Source organism: Crocuta crocuta, unplaced genomic scaffold (assembly GCF_008692635.1).
Source record: "Crocuta crocuta isolate KB4526 unplaced genomic scaffold, BGI_CrCroc_1.0 scaffold208, whole genome shotgun sequence".
Lineage (NCBI taxonomy): Eukaryota > Metazoa > Chordata > Mammalia > Carnivora > Hyaenidae > Crocuta > Crocuta crocuta.
The window spans coordinates 103,782-127,465 of NW_027532596.1; the positions used below are offsets into that span (position 1 = coordinate 103,782).

General features: G+C 37.0%; 2 protein-coding genes across 3 annotated transcripts in view; both read right to left on the reverse strand.

The window, feature by feature from the left end:
* The window catches only part of SNRPN (small nuclear ribonucleoprotein polypeptide N), a 6,824-nt gene extending 5,774 nt beyond the window's left edge, over nucleotides 1–1,050 (reverse strand). Inside the window, exon 1 of the mRNA XM_077780089.1 lies at nucleotides 960–1,050. Within this exon, the coding sequence (XP_077636215.1) occupies nucleotides 960–962 (3 nt within the window). The 5' untranslated portion in view covers nucleotides 963–1,050. The remainder of the gene's footprint in view (nucleotides 1–959) is intronic.
* Nucleotides 1,020–21,043, reverse strand: SNURF (SNRPN upstream open reading frame). Of its 2 annotated transcripts, none has more exons than XM_077780090.1 (4): nucleotides 20,926–21,043; nucleotides 13,269–13,364; nucleotides 7,358–7,483; nucleotides 1,020–1,106 (listed from the first exon to the last, which is right to left on the reverse strand). In XM_077780090.1, exons 1-3 carry the CDS (start codon nucleotides 20,937–20,939, stop codon nucleotides 7,378–7,380), a joined length of 216 nt encoding a protein of 71 aa, XP_077636216.1. In that variant the 5' UTR covers nucleotides 20,940–21,043; the 3' UTR covers nucleotides 1,020–1,106; nucleotides 7,358–7,377. The 2 variants fall into 2 exon arrangements, with proteins under 2 accessions (XP_077636216.1, XP_077636217.1); XM_077780091.1 differs by lacking the exon at nucleotides 1,020–1,106 and adding an exon at nucleotides 6,585–6,657.
* Between the last annotated feature and the right edge of the window lie 2,641 nt (nucleotides 21,044–23,684).

Below are 23,684 nucleotides of genomic sequence, written 5' to 3' on the forward strand. Positions count from 1 at the left end.
ACTTCAACTCAGGTCATGATCTCAGGGTTCGTGGGTTCGAGCCCCACGTTGGGCTCTATGCTAACAGGTAGGTCAGAGCCTGGAGCCAGTCTTCGGATTCTGTGTCTCCCTCTCTCTCTGACCCTCCCCTGTTCATGCTGTCTCTATCTCTCTCTCAAAAATAAACCTTTAAAAAATGCTGTAATACTTTATCTCTATGTATATCCTGTGCTCCTCTGGAAGACCACAAGCCATTGTAAAATCAAATATTCTTTCCACTTCTCAAAATCAATTTTTTATGCCTTGGGATATCCTTCCTGTTGAGAATACATGCTCCCATCTATCTAAACTTTAACAGAACCACAAAAACTGATTAAGATGCTATATCTCTCTGTAAACTGATTATGTGTGTTTTTACCGAAGCCCAAGGTCCTAAATCCCTCCATTTTCAAAGTAGACTTTTTGTCTATTATAACCTAATTAAGGATCCTCCATCTGCTGGATGGTCCCTTATTATTGTAAATCATGACCAAAATTCTCTTCTGTATTTTCTTACATAGAAGATCCCTCTTTAGTAAATCTTTTCCAAACTAGGGCGCCTGGGTGGCTCAGGTCCAACTTCGGCTTCAGGTCATGATCTCAGGTTAGTGGGTTCAAGTCCTGTGTCAGGCTCTGCGCTGACAGTGCAGAGCCCGCTTGGGATTCTCTCTCCCTCTCTGTCTGCTCCTCCTGCTCACTCTGTCTCTCAAAATAAATAGATCAACTTAAAAAAAGATGTTTTCCAAACCATTTTATCACTAAAATAGGACAAGGGACATAGCTCTTCTTCAGGTGATACTCCATACAATGAGATACCAACTCTTAAGATTGATTCCTTGTTTCTAACATCAAGAATAAAAAAAAAAACCCACACGCTGGCAAACTATTATTTTAGGCCCTTCCAGTAGCTTTTCACCCTTCTGCCTTAATATACAACTTACCATGGTTGCTGTTCCACCAAATCCAATGTCCGAAGAAAGGTTTCAGGATCCTTAATACCTAAGGGAAGGCTACAGATAAAGGTATGACGCAGGTTCTCCTACAAACAATGCAAGCTTGGGGCAGAAGCTTCAAACAGTAGATGGAGCCTGCAGAGGAAAGCATGATCTAGCTGCACTGCAATGTACCATGTTTAAAAAACAGGCAGACAATTTTGCATGAAAATCACTGTAACAGACATATTTAAAAACACCTCCCATGTTCCATACCCACCACATGAACACCAAATTTCACCATTCCTTCACCTTAACTTCCACATTTTACACACTTAAAATTGACAATGTTTATTAAATTTTTATATTATACAGATATTTTTAAATGTTTCAAAAATCACTTTCATTTTCCATTCTAAAAATCAGTGGTCCTACATTCATTCTCTGGTCCTAAGTTAACCTATATCTCAACTACAACATTTTGACACGTCATTAAGCTTCACAGCCATCTGAATTATTCTCCTGAATTAATTAAAATTTTTGGTTCTTAGCTAAGCCACCTAAAGGTTTTCAACCTCGATGCCTCCCAAAGACTCTGCCAAAACCTCTTCAAAGTAATTCTAAATAATATTCCTTTACCAAGAACCGAATGCATTATCATGTACGTGCTTATGACCTCCTATATAAAAATGGGACATAAAACAACTGAACACTTGATTATATGGATATATAGGCAATTTTCATAGCAATTAAAAGAACATGCATAAAAATAGTGTTATCGTTTTTCCAATATTAAGAAAAATGCTTATTGAGTATGGCAACCAAATCAAGTCAAAACTGGAAAAGAATCTCAAACTACTAATTACACTTATTTAAAAAGCAAACACACAAATTATATTATTCTTGAATGGGAATTTGGCTTTATGCAAAAAATGTAGCCTAGCATCATATACAAAATCTGATATAATTTTACTTTTAATTATACAGACATTTCTAATAAACTTGTTCTGTATTTTCAATACAGACACTTTGCAAACAGCAAAGTATACTGGGTCAGAAGATTATGAAATGGAAATAAAATCTATTTTACTATATGGAAATAAAATAATTAAAATAGTGGTTGTGAACTATAACATCAAAATAATAAGGTAAAAGATATGTGTTGAGGACACAGTTTTCTATATGACACTAGATCAAAAGAGAACAGAATGGTATGAAAGAAAGAATTCAGTAAGAGTAGGTAAGATGTAGAAAAGTTTCCCTATAATTACAAAAATTTGATGGCAGTTAAATGCATTACAAGAACTTTGTGGAGTATCAAACTGTCTATAAAATAAATTCCTGCTACTAGTCAGAATATCTTCTAATCTTTGTTCTCCAAATGCAAACTGCCACACACGTTTTGTGCATTTTCTTAAATACTTTTTGCCTATACCCTCCTTAACACTGTCCATACTTCTCCATCATGACTATATCTATAAACCTGCCTCTTCTTCCCATCTACCCAATGTAGGTCTTCTAAGATACAATGACATCAAGGAGACCCTCCTTTTCTAGTAGCCAACCTTTGTATATGACATAATGTTTTACATAAAACTGACAGGTAATGATCTCAAAAGATCTGTTCAAATTAGCAGACTGACATGCCATCCCCTCCCCAAATCAATGTAGTTTATAACCCAAACTCACAGGAGTAGTTTAAGGTTTATAATATAGATGTTCTGAATTCTGACAGGATTATCTATAAAGCAGAGTCTATATCCAAGAATATTTATATGTCTTTATTTTTAATCATTAACTATTTTCATTTTTTCTATCTACTAAAATTTAAAATCTTCAGCAATCCGTAGTAACAGAAAGTAAAACATCTACAGAAACAGATAAAAAAATAGAAACAAGTTCATAAAAACAGAAAGTAAATTAAGTGGTAAATCTGAAGTTGGGGGTGGAAACACGTATATATGTAAATGAACATGAAGGATCTTACTTTGGAAATGGAAAGTTCTGAAAGTTCCTGGCAATGGCTGTAAAAGTCAGTCAGTAAATTTACAAGAATTTAGGTGATTTTTTTATGGTATATACACTATACATGAGTAAAGTTGCTTTTAAAATGTAAAATGTCAGGATCTTTCAACATTGTAAAAAGTTTGTAACAATGCTTTTTAGATCACTGTTGGTGCAAAAAAAGAAAAAAGCTAACCATTCAATAAGACACTATTACTGGATCATATCCCTTTTACCATTAACAATCGGACATGCTACCAAATACTGAACCACAAGTCAGTGATTATTAGAGAGAAAATTAAAAAATGGTAGGGCTAGATTTCAAGATTTCATTTAAGGGAAAAAAATGAAACCACAGAAAAGTATCCTATATAAAGATGAATATAATAGAAACCAGCATCAAGTGTGCATTTAAGGTAAATTTGTAGTTAGTCACCTCTCCAGTAAAAATTTAAAATTCAAAACAAAACTTTTTACCTTTAGATGCCAAAAACATTTGTGCATACAAATTTTCCCATCAGCCTCAGATTGAAATGTTCTGTCCCACCTCACACCTCAATGAACACACAACTATCAGTCCTAATTTATAGTTTAGTTATAAGAAACCAACAAATTTAAACAATTGTATAGCAGAAGAATAAAGAGAAAGACAGTCGGTCCTGTTTCTGTCCATCACCTCTAACCTGTTTTGAGTTTCCAAACTCCTTCCACAACTACTATATTTTTGTTAACCAGTTATCAAGCATGAAAATGCACCTCAAGATGAGTCACAGACTAAGGAATTGGAGGGGCACATGGGTGGGTGACTCTGTCAAGCATCCTACATCAGCTCAGGTCATGTCTATAGTTTTTGAGTTTGAGCCCTCCATCAGATTCTCTGCTGTCAGCACAGAGCCTGCTTTGGATCCTCTGTTGCCTCCTCTCTCTTCCCCTCTACAGCTCATGTGCACGTGTTCTCTCTCAAAAGTAAACACTAAAACAAAAAATACTGATTTCCAAAAATATCTTTAAAAAAAAGAATTGGAGACCTAGAGAACTGGGGATATGGACATGTAATATGATGTAAAATTACTTTATACAAAATAATATATATTTTATAAAATAAAATATTATATAAAATTATTATATTATAAAATAAAATATACACATACACTACTCACAACTCAGCCTGGAGTGACTAAGAAAGACTTCTTATCCCTAAATTTAGTACACCATAATCATGACCTCTTGTAACAGGAAAAGGATATATTACTTTGGAGATTGACCAAATGTATCTCCACAACAAATGACAGCAAAATGCCTCATGAAAAGGAAAAGAATAGTGAAATCACACTGCACTGAAGAATTAGCAATTATGATAAATCTCCTTACATCAAATGGCACATAGCAAACAAATAGCCCAAGTCCCTGACTCAAAAATTTTAAGATTTTTCATAGAAGTTCTGAAACTTTTGGGAAGCTCTCAAACTTTTGGGAACTTTTCAAATGATAAAACTTAAAAAAAAAATAAGTGAAAAGATAAGATGGTTGGGGCACCTGGGTGCCTAAGTCAGCGAAGCATCCAACTTCAGCTCAGGTCATGATCTCATGGTTCATGGGTTTGGGTCTCATATTGGGCTCTGTGCTGACAGCTCAGAGCCTGGAGCCTGCTTTGGATTCTGTGTCTCCCAATCTCTATGCTCCTACCCTGCCTGTGCTCTGTCTCTCAAAAGTAAATAAAATTAAAAAAAAAAAAGATGGTCGAACCTAGCCAAATCACGTAAAGCAAGTAAGAAATCATACAATAACAGGAATGCATTAGTGCTCATTCAAACCAGGTAAAATAGCACACCCTTCACAGAAAATGTACAAAAAAGTTTAACAAGTAAAAGGAGATAACACAAATAAGTGGAAAATCATCTAGAAAGCAATACCAGTTAAACACACACACACACACACACACTTTTCCTTTTTTGGAACTATTTATGTATCAAATTAAAAAAAAAAAAAGACACCAGAGTTGGTACTGAGAAACTAGCACTAGTAGTAATTGTTCTAAATGGCAATCAACAATGCATATGATGATGTCAGAAAGCAATGGAACAGAACATATAAGAGTCAGATTAACATTTATACCCTGCAGTCCTCAATTGGACTCTTATCCTAATAAATTTAACATACCATACTATATATTTAAAAATATAGAATATTTATAACAGCATAGAAAAAAAAACAAGTACAAGGGAAAAGTAAATAATGAATGAATTATCATTTATTCATCACAAATGACAATTATGAGGACTGATAAAATAAGGAAACATTAATGATACAATTTAAATGGAATAAATACAAAATAAATTTGTTAAAAGCATGATTCCAACTAAAAAAGTGGGCAAAATGAAAGAAAATTCAACCTTATGGTAGGTTTAAAACATGCATTTTAAAATCTTTGGTTTACTTTCACACTTTTCTTGTCTATCACTTGGATGCTTTAGATTTTTATAGGAAAAAAAAAGAAGCATTATCAATTGTTAAAATATCTTTAAAAACCTACCCATCTACATTTATTCTTTAGATGTAATTGTTAGGTTTGACCCTCATCTCAGAAATTCATTTGATTCTCTACCCTTAATGTTTACTTCATTTATAGACCCTCCTTCCTATAACTCCTTTTTCTTTACAACATTCTATAGTATCACCACTCAACCATTGTCCCAACCTGATGTTTTCACCTTTGAATGTGGTTCTCTAAGATGCCAGTCAACTTTCTTTTAAGGAAGAGGATTAATATTTAAGGCTTTGCCTGCATTTAATCTCTTACAACTATTCCAGTCTACTGCTGTGGTTCCAAATACAGCCACAGACCATACATAAATACAAGGACTTGGTTGTGTGTCAATAAAATTTTTGTTTTTACAAAAACAGACAGTGAGTGGGTCAGCTCTAGAATAATCTTGGTAACCAGTGCTGTTTATCAGTTGAGACTAGAATAAAACAGTATTAGAAAATTACATGATTATATTTGCAAATCATAATGTAGGATTTACATAGCAGGGGTGCGTGGCTAGCTCAGTCAATAGAGCATGTGACTCTTGACCTTGAGGTTTTAAGTTTGAGGCTCATGTAAGTAAGTAAATAAATAAATAAATAAATAAATAAAATATTTAGGAACTTAAAAAGTATATGAAATGCACTGAGAAGCCAAAAGATTCCTGGTTGAAAAAAAAATTCATTGTTCGGAGTCATTTAAAAATGGTCCTACCCTGGAAACAGCTGGGGACAATGATCAGATTCTGTTGCCTGAATCAATTCCACTGCCTTGTAATCAATTCCAGGTTATTACTGGAAAATGCGGAGTAAAGGATTCAGCAGGGGAGAATTTTTCCAGAAAACTTACTTTTTTTTTCTATTTTGCTTTAAAAGTCAAAATAGTAGCTATAAACAAACCTAATTAATTTGAATTGAGGGGTAATATATTAAAACAGAAATGACGAAAATCTAGAAGAAAATTCATCCATAAGTTCCCTTTCTCTCCTAGTTTCTAAAAAGTGTATCAAACCTTTTTGATTGCAGTTATTCAAATCTTAAAATTAAAAAAAGTCACATAAAACATAGACAGACTGTAAATAAATCTACATCACAGTGAAAAAATCATGGATAATAGTTTTATTACATTGTCAGCTGAATCAAATACACTGATACATTGTCAGCTGATTCAAATACTCTGTTGAAAACAAAAGCGAAAAAAGAAAACAAAAAGGAATAGTTAGTAAATATGCATGGGAAAATATTTAGCTTATCTGATTAAGAATGTGATGTATGTTTATAATTCAGTAGGCACAAATGATATGTAATTAAAACAATCAATGCAGGTAAAAGTGTTCGTCATCAGGCACTCAAATTGTTTTCAAGGCAAAAGACTAACATTTTGTAATACAGTTTAAAAAATGAACTCAAGGTTTATATTCCTGATTCAATTTATTTTCATATCTACGTATCTGAGGAAATAATTCTATCTGATACATTATGCTCAGCAGTCCACTGAAGCTTTATTAAAATTACCAGGAAAAAGATGAAGTTTCTCACAATAAGTAATTAGAAAACATTGATTCACAGGATACTCAGCAGCCATTTATAATGAAGTTTGTTCTTATAACGTTAATTTGAAAATCAACAGAATTTAGATATGAATAAAACTACTTAAAAAGCATGCAAGACTGGGAAAGTAAAATATCAAGGTAAGAATGTCACGATCCAATTACTTTTACATTTTTAAACTTTCTGCAATGTCCTTATAATATGAAAATTTTAAGGAAAAAATTTAACATATCCCAAATAACTACAGCGACCTCCAAACACATTATTTATTCCTAACCATGACTGTATCAGCTCTACCCTGGTTTTTCACTTGGAAATCAGCTAACCTGGATGTTCCAATACTGCTTTAACCACCTCTTGGTGTCTCCGCTAAGAATGCCTGTCTCAGTTCCGCCTGGAAATCCACCACAGGTACTTGCTGCTGCTGAGATCGCCTTGGGTAGAGCTGACACCTATGACAAGAGCACAATACATATAAATAAATATAAATGAAAAGAGATTTGCTTATATAGATAACAATATGAAATGAATTGTGGAGATCCTTACATTTTTAAAAAATCCTCAATTAGGATCAGAGCATGCCATTACCTTATGAAGAGATATTAAGAAGAAACAGGAGTCTCCCTGTACACAATAATGTGTAAGGAACAGGATACTTTCCACTTTGGATAAATAGGATACTACTCAAGGAATTAAAAAAGAATTATTTTGATTTAAAAAGCCCTGTATTTGAGTGCCTGAATAGCTTACTCATTTGAGCGTTGTACTCTTGGTTTCAGCTCAGGTAATGATCTCATGATTCAGGAGTTTGAGCCCTGCATTGGGCTCTGTGCTGACAGCTTCAGATTCTTTGTCTCCCTTTCTCTATGACCCTTCCCCACTTATGCTCTCTCTCTCTCAAAATTAAATAAACATTTTTTAAAAACTGTGGAAATACCATCAGTACCATATGCATTACTCACTTTCCAATCCTATCTGGAGACAATTCTTTAATCCCTAATAAGAGGAGTGAGGCATTTGCTAAGCCATTTCCAGGAGACGTTAAGACTGTCATCCATACTCAGACTCCTAAGGAGCAACCACCTGAAACAAGGAACTACCAGGGCCCAGGCTGTTTAGACTCTCAAACTGTAAACTGACTACCTATTAGTCAGAAGAGAATTTCGTAGAAAAGCCCTTAACATATCCCTATGGATCAGTAATCAATTTGTGAATCTGATTCTGAGAATGATGAAGAAATGTACAAAGTGTTACTGGCTAACAAGACAAGCATAAAAAGTAATCACCAGCAATCTTCCCTCGTTAAGTATGTGTGTATTTATGTATATATGTATGTGTCTGTGTGTGTGTGTGTGTGTGTGTATGTAAAACTATTCCATAGTAGATTTGGAAATGAGTTTGACAAAAGGTACTCCACTATTTTCCATACTTTTTAAATAACATGTTTTTTCCCCTTTCACATCAGTATTTTTTATTCCTTTGTGTAAATATCCAGTAGTACAGGCATTGAATTGTAGGGTAGTTCTACTTTTTTTTTTAATAGTTTATTGTCAAGCTGGTTTCCATATAACACCCAGTGCTCATCCCCACAAGTGCCCTCCTCCATGCCCATCAACCCCTTTCCCCTCCCCAACATATTTTTTTTTAATAATGTTTTTTATTTATTTTTGAGAGACAGAGCATGTGGGAGAGGGGCAGAGAGAGGGAGACACAGAATCGCAAGCAGGCTCTAGGCTCTGAGCTGTCAGCAGAGAGCCTGATGTGGTGCTTGAACTCCTGAACCACGAGATCATGACCTAAGCCAAAGTCAGATGCTTAACCGATTGAGCCACCCAGGTGCCACAGTTTTCAAATAACGAATTGGGTTAACTTTTGTCCATGGTTCCTGAGAAGTAACCTCTAAATCCTTGAATTTACCAACTGACAGGAGTTCTTCATTATTCATGGTGGGCCCCTTGGATCACACCTGAATCAATGCTAACAATGATTCAGGGATAAGGGCTGGCCAAGGCACAAAGACCAACCATGTGATTAGAGTGCTGGGCCTTTGAGCTTGACCCCTTGGGAAGGGATGGCATCAAGTGAGATGAACTTCAATCATATGGCCAATTATTCAATCATCTCAAGTACTGAAACTCTAATAAAAACTCTACAAGGCACCCAAAGTTCTGGTGAGCTTCTGATTGGTGACCTATACACTGATGTGCTGAGACAGTATTACATCCTAAGGACATAGACATTACAGATCTTGTCCTAGGAGTCTCTTCATTTGGTTTATCCTGATTTGTATCCCATATAGTAAACATAATAGTAAGTATAGTGCTTTCTTGAGTTCTGTTAATTATTCTAACAAATTACAGAACCTGAGGAAATAATGGAAACCTTGAATTGTATCTAGCTGTTGAGAAGCTCAGGTGACCTAGAAACTCTAGGGCTTGCAGCTGGTATCTGAATTGAGGGTAATCTTATGGAGGAACTGTACCCTTACTGTATCAAGTCTGCATTAACTCCATTGAGGATCTAAACTACACTGCCCATGCTTTTAAACTGTCCCATTTGAATCAATGGATAATTAAATCTTTATCTGGGTATTCTCAGTTACAATCCTTTCATTACCAAACAGCAACTAAGTCTCTGACCTAATAAGGTTCTAAAAAGTGTTACATCCAAAAAAGAAAAAAAAAACATTTTCTTATTTTTGCTTCTTTAAACTCCTATTGGAGGGTCTCTTTTGGGTTTAACCTGAAACCTAACTGAAGACTAAGGTAAAACTGAGAAAATAAAATGAAGTACACATAACATTTACTTCATGAAATGCAAGGTATAAATTTAAAAAGATATCTGAAAGGGTACAGAAAAGTGTCTCTCCAGAAGATTCTCCAGTCCCAATATCAAAATTCTCTCAAATTTACAATACATCAAGAAACAGGAAAGACATTCACCAGCCCCAAAATCCAAAACTGATTTACTTGATAGATCTATTGGAAGAAAAACTAACCATCAATTCTAGGAGTACAAATCAATGAGCTTCTATTAAGTTATAGTAGGTCTGAGGGATGTACTGTCTGCAACACTTTGGTTTTTATTCAATTTTGTTTTGTGTCTTGGATGCAACATGAATAACAATCCTTTATTAGCCATTAGAACTGGTGTACACACAACAATTTTTAGTTTGGCAAAAGGTATATAATATTGATGGATTATCATTCAAATAAACAGACTAGAACTATCACATATCCCAACCCTGAGAGAATCCTGAGCATATGTACAGGCTTAGAGAATCCTGAGCATATGTACAGGCTTAGAGCATATTACAGGCTTACCCATCCCCATAATCACATACTCTCAAGTAGAGAGAGGTGACTGCAGAGATTACACTATTTCCCTAACTCAAAACTCCCCTCCTCCATTTTAGCACCCTATAGTATTTAAATATAATATATACAGAAGAAGTCAAGAAATAAAGTTACTTCTTTGAAAGCAACAAAATATTTCCAAAGATGTGGACAAGAAAATAACACCTAAAGAATGCTTAAAGAAAATGATGAGATTGCCTGTTAATACTGGTCCACACTGATCCTATAAAGATAATGGCTCAAACAAAATATAATAAATATGATGCAACTATAACCCACTAACAAAAGATCCTTCCTCAAGAACTCTCCCCCCCATACCTCCACCATTATCTCAAATACTTCTAGAGACTCTGGGGGAAAATGTCACTTTTTGGGGTGTCTGGGTGGCTTAGCGAGTTAAGTGTATAACTGGTTTTAGCTCAGGTCATGATCTCATGGTTTTGGGAGTTTGAGCCCCTCATCAGGTTCTGTGCAGGCAGCACATGGAGCCTACCTGGGATTCTCTTTCTCCCTCTCTCTCTCTGATCCTATCCCACTTGCACTGTCTCCACCTCTCTCAAATAAATAAACTTTAGGGGCACCTGGGGGACTCAGTTGGGTAAGCACCTGACTTCGGCTCAGGTCATGATCTCGCAGTTCGTGAGTTGAAGCCTCATGTCAGGCTCTGTGCTGACAGCTCCAAGCCTGGAGCCTGCTTCAGATTCTGTGTCTCCCTCTCTCTCTCTCTCTGCCCTTCTCTTGCTCATGCTCTGGATCTCTCTCTCTCTCAAAAATAAATATTTAAAAAATAATTTAAAAAAATAAACTTTAAAAATAATTTTTAAACAATTTAAAAAAGAAAATGTCACTTTTTAAATTTTGAAGTTATAAAAGACATTACAAGAGATATTAAAATGGCAAAAAGTCTATTATAAAGGAAAAATTATATAAAATATTCATTCACAAAATACTTCTTTTCAAAATAATTCCCCAAATAAAAATGTAATAAAATAATAAGCTCAAGAATAATAAATAAAATAAATAGGGAAAATGGGGAAATCATTAGCCTCACCAGTAATTTAAAATGTGCAAGTGAAAACAATTTTCCAACATGTAAAATGTGCAAATAACGGGGCGCCTGGTTGGCTCAGTTGGTTGAGCGTCTACCTTTGGTTCAGGTCATGATCTCACGATTCGTGGGTTCGAGCCCCACATTGGGCTCTGTGCTGACAGTTCAGTGACTGGAGCCTGTTTCAGACTCTGTCTCCCTCTCTCTGCCCCTCACCCACTCATGCTTGGTCTCTGTCTCTCAAAAATAAGCATTAAAAATTTTTTTAAAAAGTCTTACATTTGAGGAAGAAATAAAATGTAAATAATGAATATCAATGTTCAAATTGACTGCCCTTATCTTTGTTTATAATCACTAAGAAATTCAAACAGCCTAAATATAAGTAAGCTAATTATGAATATAATTATTATACCACCTACAGTCTAAAATTTGTAAAATAAATAAGGTAGATTTATATGCATTCACATAGAAAGATCCCCAATACATACTGTTGCAGAACAGTAAATCTTACATATATAGGCAAACAAATCACAAGTATGCCTCCCTCCTCTCCATACCATGTGCGTATACACATGAATATATAGGAAAAGGTCTGAAAGTATAGACATCTACATACCTGTGGATTATCTCCAGGGAGGGAAGGGAAAGAACTGGTAAGTTGAAGTGAATTCATTTTATCTGAAAGTTATGTTTTATAAAGAAAAACTATACTCATGTATGTTTATTACTTGTAATTGTGGAAAATAACCAAATAAAACAGCTTTGGTGAAGGAAAAAAAAAATGCTACCCACTGATACTGTCAAGATTTATAATAATAACAAAATACAAGTTGTAATGAATGCTCAATATATATCAGGTCATTAAAAATGTTGATATTTTGTACTAAAATCTGACTTTTGGAAATCTAAAGTTAAAAGTGTATCCACGTGTAAATATCCTAACTACAAAGAAGAGGAAAATGTATACATTTCAAAATTTTAAAAAAGGATGTGATTTTTGAGAGAGACAGAGTGTGGGTTGAGGGAAAGGCAGAGAGAGAGGGAGACACAGAATCTGAAGCAGGCTCCAGTCTCTGAGCTGTCAGCACAGAACCTGACACAAGGCTCAGACTCACAAACTACAAGATCATGACCTGAGCAGAAGTCGGACGCTTACCCAACTGAGCCACCCAGGTGCCCCATATATTTCAAATTTTTAATTGGATAAATGCACTAACCAAAAACATTGCAAAGTATGAATACATAAATTAGCATTCCATCAAATGCACAGAACATTTTGCAAAACACAAAGTGTGGTTTAGTCACAATATAAATAAAACAGGTATAATTTAAATATCAAAGTTGAAATATGCTGAATTTTATGGAAATATAACCCACATACACATCTGGGATTAAAAAAATGCCCTTTACTAAATTTTTTAACAGAAGTTAGTACTACATGGTTAAGGATAATTAACCATTTACTATATCTTCTATATTACAGTCCTAGGTTTCTTTCACTAACTAATAAATTCATTTCAGTACATCCTCACTGCATTATACTTTGTTTTGATTTGAAAAATTCTTTTTTTTTAAATATTTTTTTATTTATTTCTAGGAGAGAGAGAGAGACAGTGCGAGCAGGGGAAGGTCAGAGAGAGAGGGAGTCACAGACTGAAACAGACTCCAGGCTCTGAGCTGGCAGTCAGCACAGAGCCCGACGCGGGGCTCGAACCCACGAACCCCGAGATCATGACCTAAGCGAAAGTCGGACGCTTAACCATCTAAGCCACCCAGGGGCCCCTGATTTGAAAAAGAATTCTGACCAAAATTGGTTATTCAGAATGTACTTACTCTTGGTTGCTCAGTGAGGCTGTCCTCCTACGTTTGACTTGGACTTCCACCTCTGGTACGTGCTGTTCCGTAGTCCGTCTCAGGTGTAAGCGGTCCCTGAAAACAGAAAGGGAAATTTGATAAGACTTCAACAACTTTAAAATAACCACTTACTTAAATAAAGGCTGTATTTAGGGCTGTATTTAACATGATGGATATTTTAAAGTACTTGTAATTAAAACAAGGTACAGTAGGGGTGCCTGGGTGGCTCAGTCGATTCAGTGTCCAACTCAGGTCATGATCTCATGATCTCACGGCTTGTGAGTTCGAGCCTGACTTTGGGCTCTGTGCTGACAGCTTGGACCCTGGAGCCTGCTTCAGATTCTGTGTCCCTCTCTTGCTCTGCTCCTCCCCCACTCATGCTCTGTGTGTGTGTCTCTCTCTCAATAATAAATAAAATATTTAAAACAAACAAACAAAAACAAGGTACAGTAGTGGGGGTGCCTGGGTGCCTCAGTTGGTTAAGCATCTGACTTCGTCTCCGTCATGATCTCATGGTTCAGGAGTTGGGAGACCTACATCAGGCTCTCTGCTGTCAGAGTAGAGCCCCAAGCACCTGGGATCCTGTTTCCCCTTCCTTCTGCCTCTCCCGCCATTCTCGCTCTCTCCCTCTCAAAAAAAAAAAAGAAAAAAAAGAAAAAAAGTAATGTATATCAATTGTATCTTAATAAAAATGGGGGAAATAAGGCAAAATTTAAATATTAGAATATCCTCCAACAGTCAGGATCTATCCTAAAGACACTTCCCCCCCTTTAAAAGCCCCTTAATATCAGAAAACTGGGCAGGAAGTGGGGGGGGTGCGGTATTAGTTAAGCAAAAATAAAGTATTTATATACACTCATCTACTCAATACCCATACCTACATAACCCTGAAAAAATAGCAATGTTGATTTCAAAACTAGTCTGAAAATATTTTATTAGGACATTGTATAGTAAAATGGAATAAAGCATAAAGTATAAACTGCAAAAGCTCTACTTAAGCAACCTCCTATGCAAATGTTGCTTTCCTAAGATCTGCAAAATAAGAGATAAAAGGAATGTTTCAGCAAAACATTAATATGTAAAACAGTATAGCTACCACCATCTTATGATTTGCAGAACAGCTTACCAAATGGCTGCTCAACGGATCTGAGCATGAAATCTTGCACCTGGTAGTCCATGTTAGAAACTACAGGAACAACTCCTAAAACTGCAATTTAAAAATGCTATGGCAGAAATGATAAAAGGAAAAACATTGTACTAAAGTCATGCAACATAATTATTTCAAAGGCAGAATTCAAAGGAAACAGCCCAAGGCTAATTCTCTGAACTCTTGCTATTTTTAGAATTCATGTTAGAACCAAAGTAATCCAATCAAATAGCTTTCCAGTAAGCCCAAGTTGTTTTATCAAAAAATTTAAAGTTCTAACCAAGCAATAGAAATCATTTAAAAATCACATTATGTACATCAGATTTTTTAATGATAAAGGTATGTAATTTGATTAAAAAAATAACTCCACTTCAAAATGGTTGAAAGATTAGAACAGACTGCTTTCCAAAGACATACAAATTTATATCAGCACAAGAAAATATACTTAATATCACTATAGTCATTAAGGAAATGCAAATCAAACTATAAACACACCACTTCACACCTCAGGAGTGAAGGAAGAGATGGAGAACTTGTTAGTGGGAACATGAAATGGTGCAGCCTCTGGCACTTCCTATAATTGTGAAGAATATAGTTAACATTTGACACAGCAACTCCACTCCTAGAGAGAGTGAAATAAAAACGTTTACTTGGGTATGAAAGTTCCTAGCAGTATTACTCATAAGAGCCAAAAAGTGGAAACAACCCAAAGCACAACCACCAAAAAAATTGATCAACAAAATATGATGTGGTACTGTATATTCAAAATGTTGGAATGTCACTCAGTCCCAAAAATGAATTAAGTATTTACTGATGAAACATGGCTTCACAAATATACTTAATACAATGTTATATTCAAATTATATAATAAAAACAACTATGATGAACCTCTATGTCAAAGACCATCAATCACGATAACCTAATAGTACAAATGAGAACGCTCCATTACCAAAAAATTTTAAAAATGAAAATCTTGTTCCTTTATCCCTTCATACCAGTTGCTCAGTATGAAAGGATCTGAGTTCATTTGAGAAAAGAACCAGCAAACACAATTATTCAATTTTCCGAATCCATTTTTAAACTACATATAAAATCATCTATGAGCAGCTTTGTTTTGATAACATTAGAAGTTTCTCCTAAGTATACGCACATGTGTATGAATTTAAAATCTTCCTACCGTATTCCCAACCTAGAAACCAGCTCTAAGAAAATAAGCATTTAAAGCTAAGAAAAAAAAAGATGGGGAGCTTAGTTGGCTCAGTTGGTACAGTATGCAAGCATGTGACTCTTGATTTCAGGATTGTGAGTTCAAGTCCCATGTTAGGCATAGAACTCACTTAAAATAAATAAAAATAAAGGGAAAAAGTTTTGTGTGCACATTAATATTTTTGCTCCAAAATTATTTTCATTAAAAAATAATAATAATACTAATTTGGAAGTACACCAAAAAGGAAAAAGGGATCAGATCACACTGTTTTTTCCCAGCAGTCTAAACATTCTGTTAAATGTTTAATATGCCTTATATCCTACAAAAAAAGAAAAAAAAGGGGCACCAGGGTGACAGTCAGTTAAGCATATTACTTTAGCTCAGATCATGATGTTGAAGTTTGTGTGTTCGAGCCCTGCATTGGGCTCTGTGTTGACAGCTCAGAGCCTGGAGCCTGAGTTGGATTCTGTGTCTCCCTCTCTCTCTGCCCCTCCCCTACTCATAATCTATCTCTCTCAAAAATGAATAAATGTTAAAAAAAATCTTAATAAAAATTCAACTACTAAGATTTCAAGAATGAAAAATAAAACCAAAAAGAAAATGTGAGTGAGGTCATCTCAGTCTACAGACCTTCACATAAACTCAGTCAGTGCCTCTCAACCAAAACCTGTGGAATCATCAAAAAGGAAATTCTAAGCCATCAGCATTCAGGAACTAGAAAGCAAAATAAATCACTTCCTTTCCCAACATTGTTGGTGAAGGAGACAACTTTAACCATCCACAAACAACTCTTACTCAAGCTTCCTGGCTCTGAGCCACAAAAGAGGAGGGGCAAAGAGGACCAGCAAAAAAATCTTAATGTAAACTGAAGACCAAAAATTTCATTGTCCCTGTCATGTTGAGATAATACTCATACCCTGATTACTTCAAGGATTCTTCCCTAAATATATATAGCTAAGCAGCAGAGTGCAGTGTCAAAGAGATTAAACTCAAATTGGATTGGAGATCTAAATGTGAGACCTGAAGCCATAAGATTCCTTAGAGAAAACCTAAGCAGTAATTTCTTGGACGTTGGCTTTAGCAACATTTTTCTATATGGTTCTCGTCTGGCAAGGGAAACAAACAAGATAAAACTATAGGGCTTACACCCTAAAAAAAAAAGCTTTTTCACAGGAAAGGACAACGTCAACAAAACAGACAACCTACTGAATTCCTACTCAGTAGATATTTACAAATATCTGATAAGGGGTCAATATCCAAAAAATACAAAGAACTTCTACAACTCAACACCAAAAAAAATAATAATAATAATACAATAAAACAATCCAATTAAAAATTGGCAGAGGAACTGAACAGACATTTTTTTTAAAGAAAGAGGGGCCAACAGACACATGAAGAGATGCTCAACATCACTTATCATCAGGAAAATGCAAACAATACCATTTAATTCAGAATGGTTAGTATCAAAAAGACAAGAAGTGTGGGCAAGAATGTGAAAAAAACAACTCATGTACTCTTGGAGAGAATATAAACTGGTGCAATCATGGTGGAAAACAGTATATAAGTTCATCATAAAGTTAAAAACAGAAATAGCCTATGATCCAGTAATTCCACTTCTGAGTATTTACCCAAAGAAAACAAAAGCACTAATTCAAAAAGACACATAGACACATGTACCCTGCGTTGACTACAGCACTATTTATAAGAGTCAGGATATGAAAGCAACTATCTAAGTATCCGCCCATAGATGAATAGATCAGGAAGATGCAGCATATATATGCACACAGTGAATATTACTCAGCCATAAAGAATAAAATTTTCCCACTTTTGACAAGACGATGGACGTAGAGGATATTAATGCTAAGTGAAACAAGTCAGAGAAAGCCAAACATCATATTAATTAAAAGCACTGTATTTCAACAGATAACTACATTTGTGAACACAGCACAACATATACAGTTGTTGAATCACTATATTGTACATCTGAAACTAATATAGCATTGTGTCAAATAAACTCCTAATAAAAAAATAAGATTAATTTTAAGAGGGCTTGACATCTTAAATGAGGAATTTTTCAAAAACAAATCTGAGCACATTTAGAATAAACAGGAGAAATAAAGATGTACCATCACCACATATGCAGAAAGTATTTCAGCAAAGAAATACTGGACAGATGCACTAGGCAAATCAAGTTAATACAAAACAAACTCTGAATAAACCCAAACAAGACATTACTTTGCCCTAGATAGCAATACAACAGACCCTGGACTGTTTCCTTGCTTTAAACCACAGAAAGGTTCATACTGCCTAATCATTTTCAAAATTATTTTCAAAAAGCCCTGATACTAAGCCAAATATTCAATGGGCAGAGCAGAGACCTTGAAACCTCAGAGGTCTTTCCAAAGGGATCCGCCATATTGAGATCCCGAGCCTGCGTGAAAAACTACAAAATGGCTGACCAGGATAATACACGCTCATTTTGCCAATAGCCAAAATGATCAGAAGTTAAATCAAAATATAATTATTTGATGCAGTTTTTGTACACAATTAAGAAAAACAAGCAACAAAATTCCAGACTTCTGGTATTTTTAAAACTACTCAAAAAGATTCCACAACAAGCTTTCCAAGGCTTCTGGGTTTACGTTTTCCTTAATTACATTCCAACTCAGCATAACCAGACAAATTGTTTGCGATAGATGAGGAAGAAAGAAAAGAAAAGAGAGAAGAAAAATAAAAGAACGCAAGCTCATTAAAATCCTGAAAAAAAAAACAATATCATTGAAAATGCCTCCCACAAGAGGTAGGATACAGAATACTAGAATGGTTACTTTGTTAATTATACTTTCTCACCAAATTTTCATAGTAGCTCCAACTTCAAAACTGATGGATCAAAAGCACCACTTTAAAAATCAAACGGGGGCAAGAATTCCCTAATCCAATACTAACACCCATGTACCATTCTACTCTTCTGATGTTGTCCCGTTCTTGAGCAAAACAGTTACAGTTCTCAGCTCCTAAGAACCCTGGAGAAGCCCTGATGCCTCGTTTAAGGAAACTGTCTATAAAAGCAGCATCACTAAAGGACTATCCAGAGATTAAGAAACATGACACAATGATAAAATCTGGAAAGTGGAAATCAAACATTATAGGAATGAGAGTTGTTTAAAGGGTTACGGAATCCCCTCTGAATATTAAGAACAAGTATATTGCTCACAATACAACCTAGAGAAACTATGAAAATGATAAGGTGGGCATTTCTAAAAAGTCAGCAAACAAGATTTAAAATCTCCTGCACCAGTAGCACTGTGGATCATAGGATGGCTTTGCCTTTCTTGCCCTCTAGGCTCCCATCTCTCCCTTCTACTGCACCACAGAAAGGCGGGGGCACAGCATGGCTGCCAGTCCTGGCTAGCATAGACTATACAATCCTTTGCCTTGTTGCCCTCTCCACTTGGAAGTGGCCTTACGGGGAAGTGGAGGCCACAAGGTACAGGCAAAACATATCCCCGTCCTCCTTTCCCTCCACCCACTGCAGCACAACAGGGAAGGAGCAGGCATTATACCGGACAGGTTAAGGAGGTGGCAGCCATCCCCGCTGGGCGGAGGTTTCGCAAACCCCTTCCTCTGGTGCCCGCCCCACGGCAGGGCAAAGACGGCGGTTTCTCTGTTGCGCCTGCGCACCCCAAATCCTTCACCCTTCCCTACTGCAGTACTTTAGGGAGAGGGCAGCTAGCCACTGTTGCCCGCCTCCTCCCCTTAGCACTGCGCTTTGAGGAGGGTGCCGCTGAAATTGCCGCCAAGCAGAAGCTGCATAAACTACCCCTCCCTCAACTGCGGAACTGGGGGAGGGGGCAGCTGCCCCCTACCCTTCGCGCCTGCGCAAATTGTACATCTGCAGTGGCAGCCATCTTTGCCAAGCCGCACAATGGTCGTGACGCGGCACCGGACCCTTGAGAGACCCCAGGTGTACTTTGGAAAACCTTAGTCCGAATGCAGGAAAATCAATGCAAACACGCCTCTGCAGTATTACGGCCCAGAACTTGCATGACCCTCGCAAAATTCATAAAGCAAGCTCTGTACACCATATTCTTAATCTTACACCAAAACCACAAAGTGAGGGATTATAATAGACAAACATTTCCTCAGCCATCCCTTCAGGTGAGCAGTGGGCAACAGCAAACTCTTAAGATTATCTCAGATCAGAGAACAACTGAATGTTCTCCCTCTTCCTCAAGCAAGCTAAGAATTGTGGACCACTCGTTGCTGCGTCAGGCCGCCACCAGACTCCCTGTCCACTGCCTCCACCCCTTCGCCACTCATAACGCGCTCACTCTACCACAACCACAGTGGTGACGGCCAAAGCTCCCACACACCACCATCACCACCCTCCCCACCACCAAACTGTCCCCTTCCATCAACAATAGCATGGCTGCTCCACCGCCCCCACATATAATATATCCTGGTGGGTCACCCTTTTCAACGTGCCGACCTCTTTGTATCTCCCTCATGGCAGCCACCCTCGCTGCCCCTTCCCACCACAGCCCATCCCTACACCACCATGACGGTTACCCGTTGCCCCCACCCACTATGGCCACCAAAATCACCTTGCCGGTCATCCTGTCATCCCCTCCGTTATTACTACCACAGTGGCCCCCTCGCTGACCCCCAAACCAACAGCATGGTCTCCATGGCGACCCCTTCAGTACCACCAACACCATGAACAGCCCACGCTCTGCTCCCTCCCACCACCACCATGGCGGCCACCATTGCTAAAAACACCACTGTGGATACCTCACCCCAAAGACCCCTCCTTACCACCACCACTGTAGTCAAGCCACCCTGCTATCCATCCCCAGATACCACTGTAACTTTTACCAGATGTCCTACCCTGTTGCCCTCTCCTTGGTAATGTTGACTCCCCACTGATCGTATCCCATCATACCTTCCGCTGCCTTTTGCACCACGGCCATCACAATGTACCCTCCCAAATCACCATCATGGCCTCAGATCTCAAGGACAAAGGGCCACTCTAGAAAGAACCTGATGGGACACAGTAGAGTGGTATATACCAGCTAAGGCACAATACGACATGGGCAGAACACCATCCGGGAAGGTACAATTAAGCCTCCAACCTTCATTCAGTTCCCCAGAACAAAGAACTTTAGGGCCCGTATTCCCAGTATACACAACAATATTCCAAGTTCGGCAAACTTGGAACACTAAACGAACAAAAATGAGTATTTCCCCGGCTGTCCCTAAGGGAAGACATCCACACAGCTTACCTGGCCCGCTCCATCGCGCTGCTAGCCGCTCCTCAGAACGAACCGTCAGGCATGTCCGGCGACCACACCACTCGGTGTTTTGAGTCACTGCGGCAGCACTAATCACACCAGTTCCACCTGCGCATGCGCAGCAAGCCACACCTCCGACTTCGGCTGCGCAACCGCAACCGTTTGCCGCAGTGCTGAGGTCCTGTCGCAGTGCAGGGGTGCTGGCGCCCCTGTTAAGTGGAATAACTGGAGCCTCAGGTCTACCAGACTCCAAATAGCTAAGGCACTGGCGCCTTAAGATAGGAACTCCAAGGACACCACCACCACCACCCTAGGTTTAACGGCAAGGTCGCTCTTCTTCAAAACATGTAAAATGTTGAAGAAATAATTCTTGGTTCCCCAACAAATCTTTGCAGGCACCATGCACCAAATAATCCTGATTTACAGTCACCTTCATATCTTCCAACAGGACATATCAGAAATGCTAATTTGAAAATTAATGCCTAGGTGGTTCCGTCTGTTGAGCGTCTGACTTCGGCTCAGGTCATGAGCTCACAGTTCGTGGGTTCGAGCCCCGCGTTGGGCTCTGTGCTATCAGTTCACTCAGAGCCTGGAGCCTGTTTCAGATTTTCTGTCTCCCTCTCTCTCTGACCCTCCCCTGCTCATGCTGTCTCTCTCTCTGAAATAAATAAAAATTTTTAAAAAAAGGAAATGCTAATTTGAAAAAGTTAAATTGTTGAAAACCCCCAGTCAATGCATATATGCTACATAATTGAATCTGTCAGGAAGAAAAAAAACATTTACAATTTAAATTTGGTGAGATTCCCCCCTTTTTTTGCTTTCTACAATTTTTTTTGCAAGTTGTGAAAATTATGCCAAAACAGTAATAATGTATTTAAACTCTAATACAGAATGGATAGGTAATTAAATTGAAAGAAGTTAGCTACTCATTTCTTAACAAAAAAATGAGCTTGGATCCCTGCAAAGTCTTTACTTGGATACACTGAGATTTTTACCAATAACGGTGATAACTGGAGTGGGGTAAATATCACTTTCATACAACACTAATGAACAAGTAGATACGATGATTTTCTTTTTTCCTACTCTGTCTACAGATTTAAGGGACTCCTTGGTAACTCCAACATTGCTACACATGTATAACATGGAAAAAGACAATACTAAGATGAGAAAACTACAGAAAGAATCTTGAAGCTGTATTTGCATAGTATTTTACATAGCTTTTCTATTTTCTCAATTCTCCATATCAAAAAACTGAGGCTGAAAGTGGGCTAATAGTGTCTGAATGGCTAAAATCCCCTCCTCATTATCCTAAACTAGTGTTCTATTCCCAATCTTATACTATACAAACAAGTGTGAAGAGACATCTTAAGTCAGACATCTATAATAATAAAATCTTGGAAACTATGTAATCTGCCTTATGAAAGATAGACGACTTAGTAAATTTTTATCTATATATATAAACAATAATAGACTGATATACATATATATGTATATGTATGTATATATATATATATACACACATACATAATCTGGCTGATATAATGAAGTTTTACATTGAATCATGTGAAATTTATCAATATTAAATTCTGACCTACAAAATTACACTAATGGTTCACTTTTATACATTTCTAGTGAGGTAACATGAAGGAGTTTATAACATACTACCCCAAAATATGTCATTCTGGCATATTGACTATTTTTAGTTACTCCCATACACGTAGAAAGTCAACTCTGATTGTGGGAGTGAATAGCAAAATATTATGTAAAATTAATGCTATGTGGATATTTTACATAAATATATATTTATATATACGCTGAAAAAAATATGAAAGAACACTCATACCACTATAGTTAGTGATGGAAACCATGCCTTGGACTGAGACTCGTTGGATTCAAATTCTAATTTTGATGCTTGATAGCAATGTTTCTTTAGGCAATTTACCTAACTTACTGTGCCTTGTTTTTTTTTTCTTTTAATCTGTAAAATATGGGGAAATTGTACTTATACAACAACCTGACAGCTAAATGAGTTAATATAAATATTTAGAACAGGGTTTGATTCAGACCAAAATCTCTATAGAAGTCTTAGCTCTTAGAATTGTCCCAAATATTACTAAGTAACTTCCATTAGGGAATGAGAATTGAGTATATTTGTGATTTTTGTTAATTAAAATCCATACCTCATTCATATTTCCTCAGAGTTTTCCTAATGTCATTTTCCTATTGTATGATACCACACATATGTTCAGTAGTCATGTCCCCTTAGGCTTCTCTTGGCCATGACAATTGTTTTTAATGTTTTTTTTTCGATGCTTATACTTTTTACAGTGATCATTACTTTTAGAATTAAAAATTAAATATTAAGGGGGCGCCTGGGTGGCTTAGTCGGTTAAGCGTCTGACTTTCGCTTAGGTCATGATCTCGCGGTTCGTGGGTTCGAGCCCCGCGTCGGGCTCTGTGCTGACTGCCAGCTCGGAGCCTGGAGCCTGTTTCAGTCTGTGACTCCCTCTCTCTCTGACCCTCCCCTGTTCACGCTGTCTCTCTCTCTCTCCTAGAAATAAATAAAAAACATTAAAAAAATTAAATATTAAGATAAAACAAAGTTATACTTAATTCTCAGCTCTAATGTACTTGTTTGTCTAGTTTATTGACCTACCTTCCAAATCCTTTCCAGCCTACTCTTTTTGACAGCTCTGACTGCTCTCCTCATAATTTTCTGGTTTCTCTACTGCATGAGGAAGCTGACTTTA